This window comes from Mustela nivalis, assembly GCF_964662115.1.
Source record: "Mustela nivalis genome assembly, chromosome: 7".
Lineage (NCBI taxonomy): Eukaryota > Metazoa > Chordata > Mammalia > Carnivora > Mustelidae > Mustela > Mustela nivalis.
Genome location: NC_139026.1, coordinates 6,592,884 through 6,611,395, shown reverse-complemented (window position 1 = coordinate 6,611,395; position 18,512 = coordinate 6,592,884). Strand labels below are relative to the sequence as shown.

Sequence of the window (18,512 nt, the reverse complement as noted above, 5' to 3'; positions counted from 1 at the left end):
AATATTCATCCATGCTCTGGCTTCCCACCTGTTTTCCCTTTTATTGCATCTTAATATAGATCTAAAGATCAGATTTCTGGAAGCAGTAAGTATATAACATTTCTAATTCTGGTACCATTTGCTTCATCAGTAAATAGCCCCCTTCATGCTGCTTTAAGATGTTCATGTGACATTCAGGTATATGAAGAGATGTACATTTTTTTTTTTAAGATTTTATTTATTTATTTGACAGAGATCACAAGTAGGTGGAGAGACAGGCAGAGAGAGAGGAGGCGGCAGAGAGCAGAGAGCCCAGTGTGGGGCTTGATCCCAGGGCCCTGGGATCATGACCCGAGCCGAAGGCAGAGGCTTTAACCCATTGAGCCAGCCAGGTGCCCCTATATGTACATTTTCTGTTGCCCTGAGGATTTGGGTACCAACATACGTGAAGTGAGTTATTTCTATTTTCCAGGGGAGCTATAGTAAGATGAGGAGAGTTCCTAGGAAGGAGCAGGGCAGGGTGTCTTTCTCTTTGTGTCCCCTCTGCCCCCCACATGCCATCCCTCTTCTATCCTCCCTGTCCCTTTCCTGCTCTTTCTGCTCTACTGCTTTTGAAGAATTAGCCTGCGAGAAGGAAGGAAAGCATCTGGAAGGGTTGAGATTCAGAGTTCGTAGGTCCTGTGTCTTTTAGGACCAGAGTGAGCATCTCATGAGACATAGGAGGGGTCAAATTACTCTTGTAAGAGAGTTTTTGGTTTTAGATGCTTTGGTCTCTGAGGATTATAAGGGTTTTTGTGTTGTTTTTACTTGGAAAGCAGATGTTACGTTCTTGTTTGCCTTTCTCTCTGCGGGGGAGAGAACTTAATTCTCCAGTTAGAAGAGGTGCTTTTGAAGACACAGCAAGATGATGCAAAGTCATTTAATATAGTCAGTGCTCGTTCTTGTTGAGAAATTAGACCATCGCTCTTAAATGCAGCATGCTCGGAAACCCTAAGTTCTAGAGGATGTTACTAGGACTACAAAGATAGATAGGAATCTAGGCCAGTCACAAGTAGGAGAGTAAGAATGAGTACCATTGCTGAGCCTTTGTTTTTTTTTTTTTTTTTTTTTAAAGATTTTTTATGTATTTATTTGATAGAGAGAAATCACAAGTAGATGGAGAGGCAGGCAGAGAGAGAGAGGGAAGCAGGCTCCCTGCTGAGCAGAGAGCCCGATGTGGGACTCGATTCCAGGACCCTGAGATCATGACCTGAGCCGAAGGCAGCGGCTTAACCCACTGAGCCACCCAGGCGCCCGAGCCTTTGTTTTAAACCCTGGATTTCCTAGCTAGTGAGGAGGCGCCCTAGAGTGAAATCCGGGCTTTTCTATGCACTCCTGGAGAACCTGACTCAAGTCCAGGCTCCATTCCCTCAGTTCTGTTTTCAAAGTGTTGAGAAGGAAAGAGCTCAAGGTAGTGTGATGTTAGAAAAATAACCGTCTGAGGTGTGTGATACACAGCAGTGCTATGATCTCTCTGAGTGAACTGACCACCTTGCGATCCCTACTGTTTATCCTCCAGGAGAGAAGAAATACAACCAAAGCGTAATTTGGTGGGGCTTTAAATCAGATTTAGTAAATGTGCATCTTAGCTCCCTCACATACATACAAGTGAGCGTGAGCAATTTCTCTGGCATTTTCGAGCTGCAGTTTCCTCATATTTATTATAAGAATGATACTGCGGAATGGTGAAAATAGAAAACATGTAACACGCTGCTCTGTACTAGCTCTGAGCCGTCTAACCCTTCTGGCTGCAAACACGCTTCAGTCCACCAGGGGGTGGTGACGTGCCCGGGTTGGGGGGGGTCGTGGAGAGCCCAGTGGCGATATGGGCGTGCATGCGCGTCCCCGCGGGAAGGGTGGGGTCACCATGTCTTGGCGGATTGGCCAGCAGCCTGGGCAGGTGATGGAGCAGCGGTGGGCAGCAGCTGGAGAGCACGAATACCTCTGGCCGAAGCTACAGCAAGCGAAGGTATGCGCATGTGCATTTATACTTCGAGGCCAGATGCAGAGGGAACATCTTATGGTGTCTTGTTTTAATGTCTTATTAAAATATCAGAAGAAAAGGCAGGACCACAAACTCTGGGGAGAGATTAGTCATCCACTTCCTCTCCCTCCGCTCATCCAGAAATTCCAACCTCAGTTCCGTGCAGGGGGCGGGAACACACCCCGGCTACACTCAGACGACTATCCAGCCTTTCTAGTTTTAGTGCAAAGTGTCCCTGAATGTGGAATAATTCTTATTGTAACTGACTGCATCACCTGTGAAAGCCAGTCCCACGTAGGATTTACTTCTGGCCACTCTGAAGCAGCCGGGAACATTTCCCTTGTGGGCCCTGCCGGCACGTCTGGTGTTCGCATGGCCCTGCAGTTTTGACATAGTCATATTTATTGCTGTGTTGACTGGACAGCCTTACCCCCTCAGTCACCAACCCCCACAACCTTAGTTGTCTGTTGCTGTGTAACAGATCAGCCCAAAACTTGGCTTAAAAACAATGAATACTTACTGTTTCTTAGCATTTCTGTGTGTGAGGCATCTGGGGAGTGGATAGGCTGGCTTGAAGTCCATCATGAGGTTGCATTCAAGATGTCGGTCAGGCCTACAGTCCTCTGAAAGCTTGACTGAGGCTGGAGTATCCATTTACAAGATGGCTGATTAATCTTTTAACTTTTCTGTATCTTGTTTTGACATCTGGGACGGGAGGGTGCTTTTAGGCTCGGGGAGAGACTGCCCCTCCCAAAGCTAGCTAGTTTGTGAACGCAGTAAATGATGTATTTACCAGCACGCCTCTCATGCAAGCCAGACACCTTACCAACATTGTCCCTGCCCTAAATCATCCCAGAGCCAGCTCCTAGGCGACTCAAAACCACTCTTAGAGCCCAAAGCCCACCGGCGTTGTTCAGACTGGCAAATCCTAAGCTGTTTTACTCTGCCCTGCCTTGCCTTTACCACAGAAACCCAAATAAAGCCTGGCCTCAGCTTTCCCCTTGCTCTTGCTTCTACCACCGGACCAAATCCTGGGTGCTTCCCCTGTGGCTCTGTGTGATATGGCATGTCCCCTTCTCTTGGGAAATGTAAGTAGTAAATTCTTCCAATGGCATCAACCTCTTCTCCTCTTTAATTTGTACTCACCTCTGTAAACTAAGATCCTGTGAGTACAGTTGAGACAGAGGGTCATTGCCATGGCTGGCAATTAGCGCTAGCTGTTGACTAGAAGCCTTTGGACCTCTTCACAGATTGCTTAAAGGACTTTGTAACACGATTATGACTTCCCTCGTAGCCAGGGATCCAAAGACATGAAGGCAGAAGCTGTAATGTCTTCTGGAACCTTGGAAGTCACATCATTCTGCCATGTTGGTCATGTGGTCCAACTCTGAGTTGGTGTGGCCTGAGGGCCCACAATTCACAGGGGAATGAATTCCAGGAGGTGAGGATCACTGGGGCCCATCTTAGAGGCTGGCTGCCATAGGGTATCATGGAAAATACTGACTGGCTACTCTCTTTTTCTTCCTTTGGAAGAGGAGGGGCAGTTATACCCACCCATCCAACCCCCACCATAAACAGATACATCTGTTAAGTCAGAGGCGCATACCTGATTTTTCAAAATGTAGCTTAGCTGACCCTGAGAGGGACTCAGGGATATTAAGTGTCTAGAACAAGCTCCCCTTCCTTCCTCATCAGTTTGGGACTAAAAATAACGGAAATTTATTGTTTAGTGCTTAACATGCTACAAATGACCTTTAGCAAGATCATTATTGCAAATGTAAAAAACATTCCTCAATCATGGGTCCTCTCGGGAAACTTAGGCTAAAACAGGAGTTACTAACCAGTGTTCTTTGGGGGTCAGAAGACCCTTTCGGACCTGATGAAAGCCACTGGATTCTCTCCAGAATGTTTATATGCAAAAATTTTACAACCAACTTCATAGATGGCTGGATGGAAGTTACTAGATGTCCTTGCTTGCATGTCTGGCTTTAGGAATTACTCGTTCTCCATTTTTGGAGCATCTGTGTTAGGGCACCACCATGGGTGCTAGGGCCTCACACAAGTTCCCGCTCGCTCACAAGGGTAATAATCAGAAAACAAAACCCTGATACTAGTTAAGGACAAGTTAAAAATCAAATGTCGCAGTGCTGGGAGAAAGAGAAATAAGGTAGTTTGTACCTCAGGCCCTCCGTAAGGGATAACTTGAATCAAGACTGGCATGAGGAGAAAGCCACCAGTGCAGTAAAGGAACACCAAATACAAGAAGAAAGTAGGTTTGGAATGTTGGAGAAACCAAATGTGAAACACTGAGTGAAGACAGAACATGGCAAAGTGGCAAGAACAGGACAGGCAGCGGAGGCCGCTTGGAGCAGGGGAAAGAACCAGTTTTTCCCGCAGGATCGCAGACGAACATCCTGCCCTTCGAAGACTTCCATTGTGGCTGTGGCAACTGGGCTAACACTCCAGGGTCAACTGGGCACTAGGGGTGAAGGTCCTAGGAGTCCCTGCCCCACCGCACTCCTTAGGGCTCTAGTGGAGATGGATGTTTCCACCTAGGTGGAGATCCAGACTTCCTGATTTTTTTGCATCCCCCAAATTACTTCTGTCTTTTAAAGTATAATTATAAATGTATGGGCACCACAAAAGATAGTAAGCATCTCGGACTCCACCACCCACAAATATATAACTGCTAGGGATGGGAGCCTGGTGGGCACAAACAGGCCTTCGCAAGATGGGGTGATTTCCAGGTTTCCTGCAGATGCGCCCAAGCTGGTCGAAAAGACACTAAATAAAATCCTCACTCATCCCGCCATTATGGTATCCAGTTATACACTTCGGGAAAAAAACCTCTTGCTGAGGGACATGGACCTCACAGTGCTGACCCTAAGAGAACGGGGAGAAGAGGCAGGTGAAGTGGCAGGGGCTTCGATTATCACCTCCCCCTCCCCCCATCTTACATATACCAAAGGCTACTAGGAGCCCTCATTCTGCAACAGTTCTCAACTAGGGGGACTTTGCCACTAGGGGACATCTGGCACTGTCTTAGAGGTGGGAGCCTGGTCCTGACTGCTGGTAGGTATGCTGCTGAAAGTTCAGCAGACAGGGCAGCCCCTTATCGTGAAGAGTTCTCCAGCTCCAAAACGTCAGCGGTGCCGTGGCCGAGAAACCCTTTGTAGCCTGAGAGCAGCACCTCAGTGACAGAGTCTGTACAAGACACATGCAGCGACCAGAGATCAACCGAGGTGCTGGCTTTTCCACACCTCCTTGGTACAAAGTTTATGAAACTGTGACCATTCTGATAATGCTAAGCAGTCCTTCGTTCAGGCATTAGCTAACTACATACCAAGACTCACACTTATCTTTAAATTGGAATATGAATATATTTCTTTATTAGGATGCTCACAAGAATGACACGCTAGCACTGTCCTTCTGAAGTGGTAAAGAATACATACATCTGACCTACGTCATGGCAGGGAACCGGAGTCAGGGCTCTCAGAGCTGGTGCCAAGTGTCCACTGCAGACATCTCCATTCACCAGAGAGGACGCTTCCTTGATTCCAACGTTCTCTGCTGTAGCTTCCAGTCAGGTCTCTGTGTCTTGCCCAGACTTCTTCATTCCAGCATCAGCTGACCCTCTTTTTTCTAGCCCCTCTGGACTCCTTCAAGACCGAGGTCAGCTGCCTCATGTCTACCTGGCCCAGGCAGCCTCTGGAACTCTGCAGCACATCTCTTTGGTATGCTGCTGCCCCGCCACCCTCCGGGGCATGGCTGGGAGTTGGGGAAGAAGGGGAATAACATCACATGACCAAAGCAGACAGCAGGGGTATACTGGCAAATGACTTTTGGACATACACCTAAGAACCTCATGGAATACATGCTTTCTCCCCAAATGATACCTAACTCCCCGTGGGCAAACACATATGGAATGATTCCGTACTCCAGGCACAAGGGATACAAAGTGAATGGCGTGTACATCCATCAAGCCCTACACACAACAGGAAGTGAGCGCCTGAATGTTGGAACCAGATCTCTATCCTGGCTCTTCCCTGCCTTTGCATGGTGTCACCACTGTTTCCGCCCGTTTTCGGCATTAGTTCATTTCTCAAAAGAGGACGGGACGGCAGAGAGAGTAGAATGAGACCAGGGGTGAGGTGAGGGATTCGTATATGAAAAACCACCTATAAAACAAAACAAAAATAATACAAAAATGCAAACCCCAGATTTAGTACTAGAATACAACGAGAAGGGAGCTGGAGAAACCACATGCGGACACAGACGGTGTGATACGCAACCCCAGGGGGAGGACTCAGTGAGGAGTGGGGCAGAGGCCACGGGTTTAGACTAAGAGCCTTTCGATGGACTGCTGAATGGACTGGATCTGCTGCTTCAGCTGGGAGCCTTCTTTGATGGTGACAGAACAGGCGATGACAGGCCTGGACACCCCGCAGGCCCGCCCCAGGGCCTGCTTGGAGCGCACGAACACGTAGGGCACATTCTTATCCTCACAGAGCAGCGGAAGGTGCAGGATGATTTCCAGGGGCTCCGCGTCTGCAGCCATCACGATGAACTCAGAGATGCCTCTGTTGAGGGTTTTGGTAGCTGAGGAGAGGACGGGAGGTCAGTAAATGACTGAGGGGGTGTGGGGGGTGGGCACGAAAGCTCTAACAAAGCAATTTCCAAGAAAAAGAAACAGGTGCAAGAGAACTGGGCAAAAATCCCTAGGCACAAGCAATTTTGTGTGTCCTGTAGTGGCCTTGGGAAGTGATAAGGGATTTAAGCATCAAATAGCCATCCTCCATGCCTTTCTCAAACCCTACGTTGAACCCATCAGTTCTGTGAACACACATCCTGAGACCACTTCTTTCCTCTCCTTGGCTACCACACTTGCCTAAGTCACCACCATCTCTTGCCTGGTAGACAAGAACAGCTCTCACACAAGCTCTGCAGCACAGCACTTGTCACGCTCTGCGATCAAGGAAGGATCCAGGGTTTTGCCATCCCGGTTCCTCAAGAGCAGTATTTCTGGAAAGCTCACACCACATGCAACTTACCAAGCAACATCAGCACCCACAGCATTGTTTGGCCACTGCGGCCCAGTGCTAGGGCCCAGTTTTTGTTAATGCTGGAGTACTGAGGAGACCAGAGACTCTGGAGTCACAATGGCCATGTCCAAATCCTGACTCTCCTACTCATCACAAGGTAAATGCTGCAAAATGTTACCAACTGGTGGATCTAAAATCATTCTCAGTCCATTAACTTTTAGCATCTACTGCCAAAATGCTGCTCTTAAGTCCATCCACTGGTTCCAATCAGGAGTCTCCAGCCCTCTTTCCAAACTGGAAATCTAAGCCAGAGACAGGGTCTTTATCACTCTACTCAAGCACTCTCCAGCTGCCTTACCTTCATTGGCTCCTTTCCGAAGCTGCTTGTAGTTACATGATTGCTGAACAAGGTCCAGTAGTTTCTTGGTAAGGTGGGCATCTGCGAGGGGGTAGGCCTTCGGATTCACATCAGCCTCAGTCTATGGGATGTGAATTGGGGGTGGGGGGGGGGTAATCATTAAAGCATCAGTTAAAACTGAACCAGAAGTTGTTCCAGACAAGTCACAAAACACTTCAGTTAAGAGAGACAATGATTAGCTTCAAAAAATTTTAGCAATTACCCAGTCCAATGATGTACACTAAAGCTTATATTCTTTTATGTGCCTCTCTTTTCCTTGGTAATATTATAGCAAATGGATTACAAATAAGTTCTCTGAGCTCAGTATCCACTTGAGCCATACATATTTACTGAATCAAAATGAAGGTATAATTTATACAAATGTAGCACAGACTTTTCTCTCTCCATTCCCCATTCAATATTCAAATCTTCTTCTGTCCTAAGAATCCTGGTTTCCAAAACATCTTTTCTCCTTTATCTGACCTGTTAATACATACAAAATGGCTGGTGCCAACAAAATGGTTGGTACCTCTACCAACAAGCTCACCAAGGTTGAAATTTCCTTTTGTTCTAAGAATATATCTGACTAGGGTCATCTATATTATAGAGTATATATTCACCCACATAGACAGTATTATATTCAAGTTATTCCATTTTTTCCCTGTGGTTATCAATCTGATATATAAATTGGGTTCCTTTGTATTCAGCTTGCTTAAAGAACTAAGATCTTACTTTTCAAATCTGTAAAATATCTATGTTTTCAAAGTAAAAGCTATGTTAGTGAGCTAAAAGTGTTCTGAAAACTGGTAAACAGTAAAGCATTTATTCCCACCTTTCCTACACAGACTGTATCACAGGGTAACAAAAAGATGCCAACATTCTCTTGTATTATTATTCCACCTAATAAAGAAGGACGGATTCAATCAAATCCCACCATCCTACAACACATATTCACCAGGTAATTGACTTAGACATAAATCAATGGATCCAGACACTGATTAACAGCCACCAACACCGTAAGATGCCATGTGATCAGTACCCCCCTCGAAGAACGAAATATCTATGTTCAGGTTGTCCTGTGGGGGGGGGGGGGGCAAATGGGAAGAAAAAAAATCTGCTCAAGCCTTTGACTCTAATATTAGATATTTACTGTTATGGAAGTATTAAATTCAGGGGAATTATAATGGTGTTGCAGTTGCTAAAACGTATTTTACACATATTTAATATCTATGAATAAAATGCTACGTCATTGGCTTTGCTTCAAAATAACATAGGACGGAACGAACTGGGGGGCTGCTTATACCATTCTTTCCTCCTCACCCCTACCTCTCCAGTTTAACAATTTTCATGAATTTCTCATTTGTTTTCCCTAGGATTCTTTTTACAACTATTTTGCATATAAAATTCAGGAGCGCTCCACGTTATCATCGCAACAAGCGGTTCGCCCCGGCGGTCCGACCTAACCCTGGTTCTGGAAGCTGGACCGCGGCACGCGGCACGCGGCACCGCAGTTCTAGGTGGCGACCCCGTGGGTGATGGCCCGGTGGGAACACTCACCATCGCGTCCGTCTCGGTGGTCTCCTGCCCGATACCGCAAGGACACAGAAATGACCCACCCCCAGAGAAGCCGGAAGTGATGTAGGGATGACGTCAGCGGAAGTGACATCAAGAGCGAGATTGCACCAAAACGCCCGGTCCCTAAACCACTGCAGTGGTCCCAGGATGAAGTGGTATCGAGTGAGGGCTGGAGATCCCGGAAGGTCTTATGTTTGGTCCGGTGTTCTCCATACACTCTCGAATCAGCCTCTCAAGGCCCATAAAAATCTGCTGGGATAATCTGATTTGCAGATTTGCTATAATCCCAGTTGCGGTAAGACTTTTAGGATGCACAATCTGTCAATCACTTTATATATACTCAGTACCTTCCTTTCCTTTCCTCCCTTCCTCTCTTTTTCTCGCTCTCTTTTTAAAAGATTTTATTTATTTGACAGCGAGTGAGGAAACAAGCAAAGGAGTGGGAAAGGGAGAAGCAGGCTCCCCGCGGGGCAGGGAGCTCCATTCGGGGCTTGATTCCAGGACCCTGGGATCATAACCTGAGCGGATGGCAGACGCTTAACGACTAGAGCCACTCAGGCACCCCAACTCTGCACCTTTCAATAAGGCTTTACGATTTTCCCAGAATGCTTAACATCTTTTAGATTTACTCATAGATATTTCAGGCTAAGAAAATTCACTTTATTTATTTATTTTTTTTTTAAAGATTTTATTTATTTGTCAGAGAGAGAGAGGGAGAGAGAGCAAGCACAGGCAGACAGAATGGCAGGCAGAAGCAGAGGGAGAAGCAGGCTCCCTGACGAGCAAGGAGCCCGATATGGGACTCGATCCCAAGACGCTGGGATCATGACCTGAGCCGAAGGCAGCTGCTTAACCAACTGAGCCACCCAGGCGTCCCGAAAATTCACTTTATTAATTCAAAAATTCCCTTTATTTCCTACTATATTAAGAATGTCTCTGAAACTAATGATGTACTATCAGTTGGATAACTGAATTTAAATTAAAAAAAATTTTTAAACAATTTCTTCGTTGGGGTGCCTGGGTGGCTCAGTGGGTTAAAGCCTCTGCCTTCAGCTCAGGTCATGATCCCGGAATCCTGGGATCGAGCCCCACATTGGGCTCTCTGCTCAGCCGGGAGCCTGCTTCCTCCTCTCTCTCTGCCTGACTCTGCCTGCCTGTGATCTCTGTGTCAAATAAATAAAATCTTAAAAAAAAAAAAAAAAAAAAAAGAATTTCTTCTTTGTTAAAACAAATTGGTGTTGAATTCTATCAGACTTTTTTGGTGCTAAACTGACACAGATTAAAAAGGCTTTCTTCCTTTAATTTTTTGAGTTTTTCTAATGTTAAACCAATGTTGCATTCCTGAGATAAAATCAACTTAAATAGGCTTTCTTATTTTATTTTATATCCATTAGCTAATGGACTTAAAGATTTCTTGGTGGGCAGGAATGATAAAAATGTTCTAAAATTTTACAGCAATAGTTGCACAACTCTGTCAGTATATGAAAAACCACCGAACAATATACACTTCAGATGATGAACTTTTTATAGTACATAAATTAACTCAATAAAGCTATTTTCAAAATCAGGTATAGGATTTTTCTGCATGAAAAAAAAAACTTTAATTTTGTTTCTTTACTCTTCAGTTTTAAGAGTTTATTTATTTATAAAAGATTTTATTTATTTGACAGAGAGAAGTGAGAGGGCGCGCACAAGCGGGGGTGGTGGCAGAGAAGCAGACTTCCATGCTGAGCAGGGAGCCCAATGTGGGGCTCGATCCCAGGATCCTGGGATCAAGACCTAAGCTGAAGGCAGATGCTTAACGGACGGAGGCACTCCTTAAGTTTTATTTCTACTTAAATTGGTTTTTGATACATTTTTTTCAGGCATTTATTCACTTCATCTCAGTTTCTATATTTATATGTATCAAAGTGTTCATAATATCCTTTTTAATATCTGCAGATTATGTCTCCTTCATGTTTGCTACTGCTTACTTATAGCTCTTGTGCTTATTTTCTTAAAGATTTTATTTATTTGACAGAGAGAGATCACAAGTAGGCAGAGAGGCAGGAGAGAGGAAGGGAAGCAGGCTCCTTGCTGAGCAGAGAGCCCGATGCGGGACTCGATCCCAGGACTCTGAGATCATGACCTGAGCCGAAGGCAGCGGCTTAACCCACTGAGCCACCCAGGTGCCCCTTGTGCTTATTTTCTTGATTAACCTCACCAGAGGGGACTTTTCAAAGAAAATCTTCTGATTCTGTGTTTCCAGTAACAATCAGATCTATTTGCTTTTTCAATAATTTCTGCTTTTGTTTTGTATTTTGTCCTTTTATTCTTTTCCTACCTTTTATAGTTCCTTTCCCTCCAACTTAAGCATTTTAAGTTTCAGGTAATATTTTAGCTAATTCCTACATGCTCTGGTGTGTGGTATTCTCATTCTTGATGAGTTGTTTTCAAATTTCTATTACAATTTTATTTACTAGATTCACTATGACCACTATATCGAGTTTATTGATGGTGTTGTTCAAATCCTCTATTATACTGATGTTCTGGCTTTACCATCTATCATTTATATACTTAAATGCTATATAACTGCATTTTTATCTATTTCTTCTTGTAATTATGTCATTTTTATTCATACTTTTTTTTAAAAAAAGATTTTATTTATTTGAGAGAGAGAGATCACAAGTAGGCAGAGAGGCAGACAGAGAGAGGAGGAAGCAGGCTCCCTGCCAAGCAGAGAGCCCGATGTGGGACTCGATCCCAGGACCCTGAGATCATGACCTGAGCTGAAGGCAGCAGCTTAACCCACTGAGCCACCCAGGCGCCCCATACTTTATTTTTTAAGCCACTTTATCTTCACAGATGCATTTCATCCTTTTTTTTTTTTTTTTTTAAGATTTTATTTATTTATTTGACAGAGAGAGATCACAAGTAGATGGAGAGGCAGGCAGAGAGAGAGAAAGGGAAGCAGGCTCCCTGCTGAGCAGAGAGCCCGATGCAGGACTCGATTCCAGGACTGAGATCATGACCTGAGCCGAAGGCAGCGGCTTAACCCACTGAGCCACCCAGGTGCCCCTCATCCTTTTTTTTTTTTTTTTAAAGAATTTTATTTACTTGGGGCACCTGGGTGGCTCAGCTGTTAGATGTCTGCCTTTGGCTCAGGTCATCGGGCCCAGTCCTCATTGGGCTCCCTGCTAAGAGGGAAGCCTGCTTCTCCCTCTCCCACTCCCCTGCTTGTGTTCCCTCTTTCTCTGTCAAATAAGTAAATAAAATCTTTAAAAAAAATTTTTAGGGGCACCTGGGTGGCTCAGTGGGTTAAAGCCTCTGCCTTCAGCTCAGGTCATGATCCCAGGGTCCTGGGATCAAGCCCTGCATGGGTCTCTCTGCTCAGCGGGGAGCCTGCTTCCTCCTCTCTCTGTGCCTGCCTGACTACTTGTGATTTTTGTCTATCAAATAAATAAGTAAAATCTTAAAAAAAAATTTTTTTTTTTAATTTACTTGAGAGAGAGGAAGAGGGAGAGAGCAAGCAAGCATCAGCAGGGGAAGGAGAGGGAAGCAGATACCTCGCCAATCCCAGGCACTGATCCCAGAACCCCATAATCTTGACCTGAGCCGAAGGCAGATGTTTAACCAACTGAGCCACCCAGGCATCCCTGCCTTTCACCTTAAACCCCATTTCTTTTTTTTTTTTTTTAAAGATTTATTTATTTATTTGACAGACAGAGATCACAAGTAGACAGAGAGGCAGGCAGAGAGAGAGAGAGGAGGAAGCAGGCTCCCCGCCGAGCAGAGAGCCCGACGCAGGGCTCAAACCCAGGACCCCGGGATCATGACCTGAGCCGAAGGCAGAGGCTTTAACCCACTGAGCCACCCAGGCGCCCCTTAAACCCCATTTCTTTATGATGTTTACAGAGGCTACACCATACCTTTTAACTTGGCAAACATTTACTATTCCTTTTACTTTAATGTGTCTTAATTGGAGCACTTGGTCTCTTTCTATATTTACGTAAGTACTGATATGTTTGGTTCAAATACTTCTTTTGTGCCTTCTATTTGTTTCGATTGATATGTTTCTTTTTCTTTCTTTCTGTCCTTTGGGTTTATTATTTTTTCACACTACTATTCCATTTACTGGTTTGGACTTTAAGTCTGTATTCTTTTAGTGGCTACCTGAGAGATTACAACACAGGTCTTTGACTTATCAAAATCTAATGTTCATCAACACTAAAGGATCCAATACTTTAATTCAACTCCAAAAAGTGCTCGCTTCAGCAGCACATATACTAAAATTGTAACGATACAGAGATTAGCATGGCCCCTGCGCAAGGATGACATGTAAATTCATGACGTGTTTCATATTTTTTTAAAAAGATTTTATTCATTTATTTGACAGAGATCACAAGTAGGCAGAGAGGCAGGCAAAGAGAGAGAGGAGGAAGCAGGCTCCCTGCTAAGCAGAGAGCCCAATGCAGGGATGGATCCCAAGACCCTGGGATCATGACCTGAGCCAAAGGCAGAGGCTTTAACCCAATGAGCCACCCAGGCGCCCCCATATTTTTTAAGACTCGATCTCACAAAACAAACTGGGGGTTGCCAGGGGGAGGGGGAGGGAGAGGGTGGTGGGATTATGGACATTGGGGAGGGTATGTGCTATGGTGAGTGCTGTGAAGTGTGTAAACCTGGCGATTCACAGACCTGTACCCCTGGGGCTAATAATACATTATATGTTTATAAAAAAATAAATTATTTAAAAAAATCACTTCGAAAAATATACTTCAAAAAACTGTTACCTATTTTTTTAAGACTGATTGATCGATCTATCTGTCAGAGAGAAAGCACAAGCAGAGGGAGTGGCAGGCAGAGGTTGAAATAGGCTTCCTGCCAGAGCAAGGAGCTGGTTGCAGGACTCGATCCCAGGACCCTGGAATCATGACTGAGCTGAAGGCAGCTGCTTAACCAAATGACCTACTCAGGCATCCCCATCAGGTATTTCCAATACAGTTCCAACAACCCCTCTCTGGAATTTAGGATTCTCAACTCTTAACAAAATATTAAATGCATAAAAAGGGAAGAATTCAGGAGCACCCAAAACCATCAAAGAGGTCTCACCTTATCGTTTTAATTACAATCAACAATAAAAGGTCGGCTCATACATAGCAACTGAAATTTCCTTAGTGTGTATTTATTCACCTTTTAATTTTTTCTGAGGGTTATTTAAATGGAGTGAAGGAATAAAATCATACTGCTAGCTGATTTTCATCCCTAACATGACCCCTTTGGTCTCCCTGTATATCAGAGAGCCAAAAATACCCTGCAAAGTTTTGATTCAACAATTAACACTGCATGCGCATTAACACCCTATTAAGCATTAGGATTAGCTTAGTTTGTTTAACATGCATTATCTCATTTAATTTTTTAAAAAAAGTTTTCTTATTTAAGAGAGAGAGGGCACGCACATGAGCGAGCAGGGAGGAGGGGCAGTGAGAGAATCCCAAGCAGACACTACCCTGGTAATGGAGCCAGACACGCTGCCTATCCCAAGATCCTGCGATCAGGACCTGAGCAGAAATCAGTAGTCGAAGGCTCAAAACACTGAGCCACCCAAGTGTCCCTGCATTATATCATTTAATCATGAAAACATGCTCATGCATCGTTATCCCCCTTTTACAGTTTAGGGGAATTTCTCTTAAGTTCAGGTTGAGACCACTCTATATCAAAACTTTTCATGGAATTGCATTAAGATGAGTTGGTTTCAGGTTCTCAGCCAAGTCCTAGCTTCACAAAATAGGGAGTGGGGAGAAAGCGAGAGGGAAGATGGCCACGGGATCCAAGCTCCGTTGGAAGGATTAAACCTCACCGTGGAAGTGGAAGCTCTTTGCCAGCTGTTCATTCCTTACCAAGTGCTAAACAAAACTAGCTACCAAGCTATTGGAGTTGATTAAAACGTGGAGCTCACCAACAGCTTAGAGAAGTTGCACGTGGTAATACCAGGACCTCTGATTTGGGAGACTACCGCCCCAGGAAAGCCTTTTCTCAACCCGGGGACTCATTTCCCGCAGCCCCCAAGCGCCAAAGGCTCCTCCTGTAAGTCCCTGGCACGTGTAACGCGCGGCGGGCGCAGACCCACGGAGACCTAGATCTCCCCAACTTGAACATCACAAATGGGGAAGTGGTGTAGAGCAGACTGATTGGAATCCTGGGTTCCACACTATCCTTAGCGATTTCCCCCTTCCCCCGCCAAAAAGGAGCCAAGTTTTCTCACCCCACTTCCTACTCTCCCCCACGTGGGTTGGTATCTCCCCCACGTTGGGCCAGGACTCCTCCATTCCCCCGACGCTTTCGGCCACGCGCACAGAGTGTTGTCAAGTACCCTCGACCACAGCAGTTGGGGCCGTGAGGCTTCCCGAGTTCTAACCTCGAGCGGGGCTGTTGGGGACCCCGCGACCGCCAAGTTCTAACTCGGGGCCGGAGGCTGGGACTCCGCGGTCGTTGGAGGTCTAACCTAGTCCCGGGCCGGACTGTCTAGACAGCGTAAGTTTTAAGCCCTCGAAGTCCAGTGAGTGACCCGAACCCAGAGTCTCCCGCTTCCCCGCCCCGGCGCCAGGAGCCCGCACTCACCATAGCTGCGATTCCGCGGTCCCGTCACCCCTTGGAGCGCCGGCGACGTCAGAGCGGGAGCGCGCGCGCCTCTGCCGGAAAGTCGCGCGGGAGGAGTGGAAATGGCCGCGAGCGGCAGGAAGCGGAAGTGACGCCACTAAAGCTGGCGGATCTCGTCCTCTAAGGTCGCCCTATTATCGCGTAGGTTCTGGGGGAGGGGCTGTAATTTGCACTTTTTGTTTTCGTTATACTATAGACCTTTGGCAGGAACAATGAATTAAACTTGCGTACGCACACGCACACACACCAACGGGTTTCAATGGTGTCATCGTTCCATTGCCTGTTTAACTTTGAGGACATTCTTGTGCTTTTAAAATCCTCTTTTGACCCTACACTGGTGAGGGAACTGTATGGAGATAAGATGGGTAATCCTAAATGTTTTCTTGCATATGTAGATATCCTTTTTCTCTTTTTAAAGATTATATTTATTTGAGAGAAAGAGAGAGAGATAGCAAGAGAGCATAAGCAATAGGGAGAGGGAGAACCAGGCACCTTGCTCCTGAACTGGGGCTGGATCCCCGCTGGATCCAGGACCCTGGGATCATGGCCTGAGCGGAAAGAAGTTGCTTAACCAACGAAGACACGCAGGAGCCCCCATATTTAGATATCTTTGTTAAAACACTGGTGGGAAATGTGAAGTCCACCAGGAATAGAATCCATTGAGTAGGGAATTCAGGAAGAAGAGCAGGTTGGGGGGTGAGGGTTGAGTTTCTGTCAGGTTGAGCTTGGAGATGTCATAGGACACCCACTTTCTTCTGCCCAGCATACTGCTCTTTTCTCTATGCTGCTCCAAATCTCCATTATTTAAAGCGAGACTCATGCCTCGCCACCTCCAAGAAGTCCTTAGGGCCCTTACTCATTTCTCTCCTACATGAGGCCAAACACATCTTGGGACTATTTGGATCTAGCCAAAACTAGACCATTATAGGCTAGTTCCAGTTAATCGTTTTGGAAACCTAGAGTTAGAGCCCTAGCAGGATCCTTTAGGAATCATGCAGCAATCTCTTCATTTTACAGCTACCAAGGCCCTGAGAAGGGAAGCTACTTGCCCACAGTCACAGAGTGAGGCAGTGGCTGAATCAGAACTAGGCCTTGGAATTTTGACTATTGTCCTGGATTACTTCCACCACATCTGGCAGCTTTGCCTGAGACAAGTTGTGGTATGGAGCAACAGAATGGGTTTGAACTGCCTCCAGGACGGAACATCAATTACATAAAAAAATGGCTCCATTGAACTTCACTTCATGCAAATCCTAGAAAAATTGTCAAAGAACAAAATTTGTCTCCAAATTAAGAAGTGCCCACAGATGATTCCTGTGTAAGAGCAGAACCTGTGGTTTGGTGCTGCTCACTTTTCCGATCCTGTTTATGTTTCCATATTAATGGAACATACTAACCACTATTATTGAGGAATTAAACATTATTCCAATTTATAGTCATAGATGTGTCCTTATCATTTGATTTTTAGCTATACTTTATAAACAATTTCCAGTTGTTACTTGGCTTATCTGGCATGTAGGACCATCATATCTCAGGTCTCCTCACTAAAGACTAATGGGGACGTGAAGTTTTGAGTACTATGAGTAAAGAGACAGCACATCTCACCTAATTGTTTCCCAACTATACAATGACTCAGTTTTCAAATTCTCTTAAAGCTAGGTCACACTTTTGATTTTGTTGTTTCTCTTGCTAGTAAGTTCATAAATGTTGACATTTGCTCAATATCAATCTGTTTTATAAATTTGTCCTTTACGGGGCGCCTGGGTGGCTCAGTGGGTTAAAGCCTCTGCCTTAGGCTCAGGTCATGGTCCCAGAGTCCTGGGATCGAGCCCCGCATCGGGCTCTCTCTCAGCGGGGAGCCTGCTTCCTCCTCTCTCTCTGCCTGCCTCTCTGCCTACTTGTAATCTCTGCCTGTCAAATAAATAAATAAAATCTTTAAAAAAAAATGTGTCCTTTACCACACTTCTGTGCTTAAAAACCCAAGTCCTTTTCATGGTTTACTAGACTCCTCTCCACCAGTCCCCACCTGCATCCCAATGATAACAGCTGTACCCACCTTTTTCCTACCCCGAGAACACCCCAATTTCTCTAACCTCGTCCATCAACCTTTGTTGAGAGGAATGTGCTCCACTGTTTTGCTAAGCTAACTCCAATTCATCACCTCTTCAGTGAAGCCTCCCTGATCACCCAGATCAGGTAACTTCCCCTTCCGGGTGGATCCACAGTCCTTGCCCGTTACAGCACCTGTCAACCTCGCCCTTATTCAGTGCCCACCTTTCCAACCACACCAAGAGCTCCATGAGAGCAGGTCTTGTGGATGCCTTGGGTACTTTGGATACCTATCTTCTGGTAATATGCCTGGCCCAAAGGTAGTGCCTGTTTCACTTAGGGATCTTTGCTGGCAAGCAACCAAAAAGGAGTTTGAGAAAAACTCTGTTGTAGAGCCCATAGATTCCACAGGAGTTGGTTGTGAGAGCAGAAGCAGCCCTACAGTCTCACTCCGCTGTCAGTGCCCTCCAGCCAAGGACTAGCAGGAATACACTTTATAATGTTATTACTTATCGCATCAAGGGAGAATGCATATTGTGGGCAATGATAGGCCTTCTCAATAAGAGGGTGTTAGGAAGGATTTACTGTAGGATTTATGTTGTAATAGGTGATTTTAGGGAGGGTTCAAGAAATTGAGTGGTTTGCTCTGGATTAGATGCCATCAGGCAGTGTGAATAATTCTGTGATTGGGCATTTTTTTAAAGATAGGTTTATTTATTATTTATTTATTTATTTATTTATTTATTTTAGAGAAAGAGTGCATGAGCAGGGGGGGGGGCAGAGAAGGAGGAAGAGAATTTCAAGCAAA

The 18,512-nt window shown here is 45.3% G+C and overlaps 2 protein-coding genes across 5 annotated transcripts in view; one reads left to right on the top strand and one right to left on the bottom strand.

Annotated features, from left to right (window-relative positions):
* The window catches only part of XRCC6 (X-ray repair cross complementing 6), a 36,638-nt gene extending 26,055 nt beyond the window's left edge, over nt 1–10,583 (top strand). For 2 of the 3 annotated variants that reach the window (XR_014314053.1, XM_082739998.1), the window contains exon 14: nt 8,815–9,685. Coding sequence is in view for 1 of the 3 variants with exons in the window: in XM_082739998.1 (XP_082596124.1) it covers nt 8,815–8,843 (29 nt within the window). In the remaining 2 variants the exon portion in view is untranslated. Of the gene's footprint in view, nt 1–8,814; nt 9,686–10,133 lie in introns of those variants that run through there. The other variant, XR_014314052.1, reaches the window with a different exon arrangement.
* On the bottom strand, nt 5,363–15,747 carry SNU13 (small nuclear ribonucleoprotein 13). Of its 2 annotated transcripts, none has more exons than XM_082740076.1 (3): nt 15,617–15,747; nt 7,403–7,523; nt 5,363–6,601 (listed from the first exon to the last, which is right to left on the bottom strand). In XM_082740076.1, the coding sequence occupies exons 1-3, from the start codon at nt 15,617–15,619 to the stop codon at nt 6,339–6,341; spliced, it is 387 nt and encodes a 128-aa protein (XP_082596202.1). In that variant the 5' UTR covers nt 15,620–15,747; the 3' UTR covers nt 5,363–6,338. The 2 variants fall into 2 exon arrangements, with proteins under 2 accessions (XP_082596202.1, XP_082596201.1); XM_082740075.1 differs by lacking the exon at nt 15,617–15,747 and adding an exon at nt 8,999–9,079.
* Nucleotides 15,748–18,512: the final 2,765 nt, after the last annotated feature.

What these genes read in the sequence shown, in the direction of transcription:
- SNU13 (XM_082740076.1), bottom strand. An exon ending in TCGGAAAGGAGCCAATGAAG is followed by an intron (nt 6,602 to 7,402) that starts GTAAGGCAGCTG and finishes TCCTCTCCTCAG; the next exon opens with CTACCAAAACCCTCAACAGA.